We start from the raw sequence: 8,243 nt of genomic DNA on the forward strand, positions 1-8,243 counted from the left end.
AAGTGTGAACAAGATCATTAAATCTGTTAAACTGGAGAAGGCACAAGAGGACAAGACGAAAAACAGTGAGGTGAAGAAGATAAAGAACAAAGGGACAGTCAAGGTGACAAAAGGGATGGATATTGCATTAACTTCACCAACCAGTGAAGCAGTAGTAGCTCTTGGGACTGTTCAGAATGCATACACAGAGGATTACGGTGAGGTTATGATCAACATGGTCTTTAAGAGAACCACAAGGTTACCACAAGCAAAGGGGAGAATTACACTACTAGGTCAAGCTGAGGCACACTCAGTCCAGTGGCCAAGGAAAAAATGTAAGTTTCACTGGTCCCGTTTCTTAATCTTGTACTGCACATGATCAATACTGCTATTTAGGTTCACTTGCCATGATCTGTACCGATATTTAGCTTCACATGCCATGACCACATGAAACAACTATGTTTTTCTATGTACCTACACTAGCTGTGACACAAAACATTCTTGCATGTCACTACTGAAGATGTGGACATGACTCATGCATCAATTATGAGGAGCATGGACAAGAACTTGCGCATTCATTCTAGATCAGATGGAAGAGTACTGACATTGGAGGAACAAGCAGCGAATCAGGATAAAATTAGGAGAACAGAAAACCTGTCAGTCAGACAACTTAGAGGATGAGATCCTTCACCTTCAAGTCAAAAGCCAATGTTGATGGAAGCACTTTGCTGAATGATGTGTAATCTAATGGGTCTGAGAACCCTGCCAATATGATGCTTGATGAACCATGATGTTTGACTAACCTTGTTGTGTGTTTTATGAACCATGATGGTCAGATTAACCTTGCTGTGTGTTTTATGAACCCTTTGGTCATGTTTCCTGCATTGTAAGTTAAATACCTGGATTGACAACCATATTTGATGTTTCAAAATGTTGACTTAATGTTGAGTGCTTGATTGTAGGTTGAGTGCTAATGTTGTTTGACCGATAAATTGAATGATGTTTTGTTGGCACTCCAGTAAATTAAAACATGCCCGAAATATTTTTTGAAGGCATTTACTGAACTGCCGGCGAAAATTTTGGACGACACCTCGAGCGAGTGCCAGAAAAAGATTCCGCGGCATCTACAACGAGTGCCAGAATAAAGATTCCGCGGTATCTCCAGCAAAGTGCCGGCAAAAAGATTCCGCGGCATCTCCAGCAAAGTGCCGGCAAAACTATTTACATGCACAATGTTAATTTCCTGAAATAGTTACTATGGCATCAGTGCTTGTGCCTTCACAAACTTACAACGCCATTTTTTGAAATGTGCCAGCAAAGACCTACCTCGACTGGAGCAAATACAACACTTTTTTTCTACCTCGAAAAACCATTGCCGGCATTTTTGGTACAATTACCGGCACTTTTTTGTGCCGCCAATCTGGGTACCTGACGTAGTGTCTCTTGTTGTTCAATTGCAGCGACACATAGGTCATGTTATACTTGGCACATAGTTAAGGGCTAACTCTGCACTAGAGTTATCCACATTGCTTTTTATCCTCCGGGAATACTAGAGTTATAGTCTCATGCATGATGAAGTTCAATGAGAATAAATTGGTGCAACGTACAGAAGAGCAAGTGCATTTGATTGTGCACAAGGACTTGCATTTTGGTTGAATCTGAAAATGCTAAGAGTACGTTGTGGGAGTACTCCATGCTCGGGCCGGACCAAGGATGCTAGCTATACACAGGAATTCACCAAAGACACCGCATTAATTAATCAATGAAAAGAATGCAAACGCACTCCATCCATCACTTACTCACCGGCCGGGACACAATCACAGGATTGCAAGCGGCAACCGCCCATATCTGCAGTCTTCCTGAGGCGTCCTTTTCTCCCCTATTTAACTCGCTCCTGCATCGCTTTCCACCTCCCGTGTGTGTGTGATGCGTCAGCCTTGCTCATCGCCATTGTTACTCTACTCGTACTGTGCGTAGAGGAGCTAGCTAGCGTAGACTAGTGGTTAGAGCGACGGGTAGAAGTCGATCAGTTAATAATACGCACGCTAGGTGTAGAGCATGATATGATGGATTAATATCCCCCTTTTGCCTTTCGATCGATATATATTGGGCCAAACACTAACCTCTTATCCTCCTTTCCTCTCCGTCTCTCTCTCTCTCAGCTCGATCCCCCCACTTGCGCGCACCCCGGTCTGAGCTCCTTTTCGCGCGAGGAAGCAGCTAACCACTGAACTTGCACTCGTGCTCGCCTTAACTAGCTAGTAGCTAGCTGCAGACAGCTGCCCTAGCTAACCAGCTAGCTATGCGGAGGAGGAGGGCGGCGGTGGCGAATTGAGCGGTGGGCATGAGCAGATACGAGAGCGGCGGCCATGTCCATGGCGGCGCCGCGGTGGCAGCTGGAGGCGGGGGCATGACTATTAAAGAGGGTGTCGGCGGCCGAGACGCGCACGAGGACGACCTGGTGATGCCGGGGTTCCGGTTCCACCCGACGGAGGAGGAGCTCATCGAGTTCTACCTCCGGCGCAAGGTGGAAGGCAAGCGCTTCAACGTCGAGCTCATCACCTTCCTCGACCTCTACCGCTACGATCCATGGGAGCTCCCAGGTGATGAGGACTCAACCATCAATTGGCTGAATTTTCTAGTCCTCGCTCTCTCTATGGCCCTACCGCCCACAATTCTTGGTTTTCTCTTGGCTTTAATTTGTTGTCTTTGTTGTGTGTGCAGCAATGGCGGCGATTGGGGAGAAAGAGTGGTTCTTCTACGTGCCGAGGGACCGCAAGTACCGGAACGGAGACAGGCCGAACCGGGTGACGGCTTCTGGGTACTGGAAGGCCACGGGGGCCGACAGGATGATCAGGGCGCCGGAGAACAACCGGCCGATAGGGCTCAAGAAGACTCTCGTCTTCTACTCCGGCAAGGCGCCCAAGGGCGTCCGCAGCAGCTGGATCATGAACGAGTACCGCCTCCCCACTGCAGACACCGACCGATACCACAAGGTATCTATGCCAATTCCATCGTCACACACGCCAATATTTTCAATTTGCACAAAATACGAATTTAATTTGTAGGTAATTTACAAGACATGAACTAGGGTTTGTGTTTCTTTGTTGTGGCTTCTGGGGTTTCGTTCTTGTGGCATCTAATTTTGCTTTTATTTTCCTTTTTTGTGGGGAAATTTTGATTTTAGTTGTTGGCATATATCCCTGGTGGTGCATATGCATATTCAGATGATCGGATCTACAGTTAATCTTCTAGGGTTTGTTCTTTGCTTTTAGTGTTTTCTTGCCGTACTGTGAATAACATACCCAATTAGATCTCTTCCTAGATCAAAGATTAGATATCCATATAGCTAAATTAACCAAACCATAAGAAATTGTCAATTAAGTGAGTACATATGAACCAATAATCCTAGATTCCTAAATCTCATTTCTTCTACCGGAATCAATTCTAGTCTGAAGCTCTGAACTAAATTTCCTGGGATACATCTCAAGAACCCCCATTTCTTCCTACGTGACAGATTTGCTTTGTTAACCAACACCGGCATGATGTTTGATTTTGATAGATCACCTTCATGAATTTGCAGACTGAGATCTCCCTCTGCCGCGTCTACAAGCGCACCGGCATAGATGACGGACACGGCCAGCACTTCTCGGCACGGTCGACCATGGCCGCCAGAGGCCGCGGTGCCACGGCACGACAGGATAGCAAACAAGGGTCATCCTCGACCTCTACACCCACGCCGCCCCAAACTCCGTCCAAGCTCCACCTCCTCCAAGCAGGCGAGTGCACGTCGCCGCTGGTGACGGATCACGCCCAGACGCACAGGCCGGCGCCAGCTCCAAGGCAGCAGCAGCTAGCCACCGCAAAGCCATGCGGCGGCGGTCTAGGATACCTGCAGTCAGCAGCGGTGGCTGCTGGTCATCAGCAAGAGGCAGCCGCGGCGTTCCTGTACCAGCAGTACTCCAAGAACACAAACACCTTCACCTCCACGTACTCGCTGCTCAACCTGGTGAACGCGGCTTCAATGGGCAGCGCCTCCGCCGCGGCCATCGACGAGCTGAGCACGCTGGTTGGCCACGGCGCCGGCCAGCTGCCATCCTACCAGAGCCCCACGGCCGCTGGTGGCCACCACCACGACCACTTCGTCGTTCCCCTGCCGACGCCGTCGTCGCAACCAATTACGCCGCTGGGGACGCTGCCGATGTCCCTGGCCGCCATCTCCGACAAGATCTGGGACTGGAACCCGATCCCCGATGCCGGCACGGGCAGAGATTACGGCAACGCCGGATTCAAGTGATGGATCAAGGAAGTGCATGCTCGGCAACCGCCACAGTGCATGCTCCCGTGCATGGCTAGCTGTGCGCACATTCTGATTCCAAATGGTACCACCATGTACACAATATCTCTCTCTGTCCACAGTTTATTCTTCCAAGCAAACGAACAATAGACCATTATACCATTCTTAACTAGTGCATAGAACATAGTACCTTCTTTCTCACTTAGTACAATCAAGAATTCAGGATAGATATTTTGTAATTCCTAATGAGCTTCATATCATCGATGTGACTGCCTACATTGAGTTACTTTTATCAGGATACATGTGTTAGTACTCTGGATTCGAACTGCATATATAGGACCTGGATGGGCGCATGTACTTGCTTGTCTAGACAAAAATGAAACTGAATTTTAACTGTCTGACTTTGGAAACTGCACTGCACATAAAATAATGCGGCCTGCATGATTGGGCGATGACCATGGCAGAGATTGCCACTTCTAAATGATTATGAGAGAGAGAACTTGCAGGCCGGGGGTGTTGTCGGGTGTACGCGTGCACAGGACCGTGTCAGAGATGGATGTGAGGATTATACTGGCCTGCGCCAATCATGCATGTGAGCGCATCATTTGTCTCTTCTTCCTTCTCTCTCTATCTCAGCATGAACAGCAGTGCTAGTGTTCTCTTGTCATGGATTATTGGGCGAGCTTGTCAGACCTTGTCATGGACTCGCCGGTGGTACGGCCGGCGCCCCTGTTTGGGCCTTCCAGACATGTGTGGGGGTGGAAAGGGAGGCGAAATACATGGCCGCATTGGCATGGAGATAAGATACCTTCTGTCTAGTGGCTACTTGCCGTGCCCCGACCCGTGCATGACAGGATCTTTCGATCGAGCCACTGGATATGACAGTCTATATATGTTGGTAGGAACTAAGCTATAGCTAGCTGATATGTTCGATCTGTTTATGAAATGCACGCCTTGCCCTCTTGGTACTGAAAGATGCCTTCTTGGTACTTCCAGATTCTTTTGTTCTTGATCTAAAAAATACTATTTTATTCTTATAGTGTTATTTAGGAGCTCACTAATAGTTCCATATATGAATAAAAACTTGCATATTGTTAATGGAGCCGCGTGACTAAAATTAAAGTTACAGTATGTGTTAATATATGTCGACACTTGACAAATGCCCTATATGAAAGACAAGCTTTGTAATGTGATGAGGGCAACGGCGATAACGTGCCTATATGTGTTAACCCATGATCTATAGACCAATGTCCGATGCAGCAAGGGACAATGTCCTTATACTCGGCCTATGTGTGTATATAATAAATGTTGGAATATCATGCGGTATGCAAACTGAACTTAGAGTAAATTGATGACGTGGTACTTTTTTTTAAGTAAGAGAGAGACATATATTACTTAATAACATCAAAGTTTGAGTCATGTGTTACAAGGTCACGTACAACATCTGTAAAGTTGCTAAACCAGATACAACTACCAGCCAATCTGGCTAGTTTAGCACGGCAATCTACAGCCTTGTTACTCTCTCTTTTAACAGAAGCAATTCAAAATTCAGAAAACATCTTGACCAACGACGTGGCTCTATCATAGGTAGCCAATTGCACAGATCAGTCAGTCAAGGATGATTGTGGTGTCACAACTGCCCTAGCACAATCAAGCTCAAGGATGATCTGGTCATGGCCAGAACCAACTAGGAACATAATTCCCTCAACACTGTTTTAGCCTCTGCATCTTCTGCGTCGGGACAACCCAGCATAAGGGAGCATGCCACAAGCACAATCTCGCCGAGATGGTTTCTGGCGATCACCCCAACCGCACTTGGGATACCTTGACTGATGAATGAAGCGTCGGAGTTGATCTTGATCCGACCGGACAAGAGAGGGGATGATGGTTGTGTAGAGGCGAACATGGGCCCTTTGCCTTTGGTGTCACTTCCATACTACAACATCATCTTGTGGTCAGCACTGTACGACTTGAGAAATGCGACTGACCTCGGTATTGATTCCAGACCCTTATGGTGAATAATGTCGTTCCTCGGGTACCATGCTCGCCAAAGATGGAGGAGGATCATCGACTTGGTGGTTTCGTCGGCTTGACTTAAACAAATCATAAGCCAATATTTCCCGGTCAACCTCAAGGCTTCTTCCTGGGAAGGAGCCAGTGATTGCACATTGCCAGACCGCAGGTTCATGGCCTTGGTGAACAACATCGTTTCATAGTGGGAGTCTTCCTCCACAAGCCCACAGATTGACATCAATTGTCAGATTCTAGGGTCCTCCTTTGTTTATTTTTCCTTATTGCTAAAGTGTCAGTGGCAATCCTACATGCGAATACACGCACCTTGTGAGGCACATTTGTTTTCTAGATAGAACTCCACAGTGACCTAACACCATCAGGTTTACTTATGTTAATGACACAATCTCTTTTCTTGTGTTTCAACGAAAGAGCCCGCCGGTAAGCACTTTTTACTATAAAGAACCCATTCCTCTCGGAATACCATGCCACTTGGTCTTTAGTAGCTTGGTTTGGAATATCAATGTTGGTGATAACCTGGACATCATGTTCAAAGAAAAACTCATAAAGCATAGGAACATTCAGGTGTTATCAGCATTGATCAACTTGCTCACAACATGCTGGGATAAGATCTTCCCTTCTAGTGAAGTTTTTTCTAAACCTAGAGTGGGGAGTGATCATACACCTCTGGTTGTTGACACTGGTGCCATTAGGCCACCAAAAACTAAACAATTTAGGTTTGAGAAGTGGTGGCTTCAAGTATTAGGGTTCGATCAGGTAGTGGCCAAATTTTGGTCAGCTCCTTGCTCCTGTACAAAAGCCATTGATAGATGGAAGTTTAAAATTAGGAATACAATGAAAGGGTTGAAAGGCTGGAATGCTAACCTAGAAGCTAGTCAAAACAAAGATAAGAGGGGCTTGGTGGCAGAATATGATTTGTTAGACATAGTTGTTGAAAACACTCCTTTGTCTCCTAACTCTAAGAAAAGAATGCAAGACATTTCTTCTGAATTACTAAACTTTGGAAAAATGAAGAGATCAAAGCTCGACAGAGATCAAGGGAGAGAGTGATCCTGGGAGGTGATAGTAATACTGCTTTTTTCCATGTTGTAGCTAACCAGAGGAGGAGGAAGAAGAAAATCACTAGGCTTGAGGGTCCAGATGGGATGGTAGAGGATAATAAAGGTATGTTGGATATTGCTGTTGCATATTATATATCTCTTTTTGGCTATGAATCTTGACTAGATATAGATTTAGTAGATGGTTTTTGGCATGAAAGTGAGAAAGTTACAAATGAGCATAATGACATGTTGACACAGACTTTTCTGACTAGGATGTCAGGGAGGATGTCTTTGGCTCATATGTTGAAGGGGCTCCTGGCCCTGATGGTTTAACTTTTCTATTTTATCAACGCGTTTGGGATCTGATTAAAAATGACTTAATGGCAATGGTTCATGACCGGAATAAAGGAGAATCAGACTTATTTTGACTGAATTTTATTTACTGACCTTGATTCCAAAAGAGGTTGATGTTGTAACTATACAGAAGTTGAGGCCAATTGCTTTGACTAATTGCAATTTTAAAATTTTCTCAAAGTGTGCAACCAATAGGTTGGGTGTGGTTAGTGAGGCTTTGATATCTCCTAACCATACAGCCTTTATCAAAGGTTGTGACGTGGGCATTACCCTTCGGGTAACCAATGTTGCCCTACCCTGTACTTCCTAGTTGGAGGCCCATGAAGGCACTCGACGGCAAGATGGGCCGCGAGGACGGTGCAACGGAAGATTCCTTGAAGGACAAGACGCGGATGGAGCCGAACAAGGAAAGCCTAGAGATAGATCTACTGTAAACCTAGTCGTACCCGATTAGACCTCTTGAGACCTGGCCTCCTATATAAAGGCCAGGAGAGGGGCTGTCGAGGGACACAATCAACCTTAGCAATCTTAGCCAACAGAAG

At 46.1% G+C, this 8,243-nt stretch overlaps 1 protein-coding gene across 1 annotated transcript; it reads left to right on the plus strand.

The window, feature by feature from the left end:
• Window positions 1–1,935: 1,935 nt before the first annotated feature.
• Window positions 1,936–4,591, plus strand: LOC127345130 (uncharacterized). The gene is made up of 3 exons (XM_051371564.2): window positions 1,936–2,582; window positions 2,704–2,975; window positions 3,563–4,591. The coding sequence occupies exons 1-3, from the start codon at window positions 2,324–2,326 to the stop codon at window positions 4,274–4,276; spliced, it is 1,245 nt and encodes a 414-aa protein (XP_051227524.1). The 5' UTR covers window positions 1,936–2,323; the 3' UTR covers window positions 4,277–4,591.
• Window positions 4,592–8,243: the final 3,652 nt, after the last annotated feature.

This window comes from Lolium perenne, chromosome 3 (assembly GCF_019359855.2).
Source record: "Lolium perenne isolate Kyuss_39 chromosome 3, Kyuss_2.0, whole genome shotgun sequence".
Classification (NCBI taxonomy): domain Eukaryota; kingdom Viridiplantae; phylum Streptophyta; class Magnoliopsida; order Poales; family Poaceae; genus Lolium; species Lolium perenne.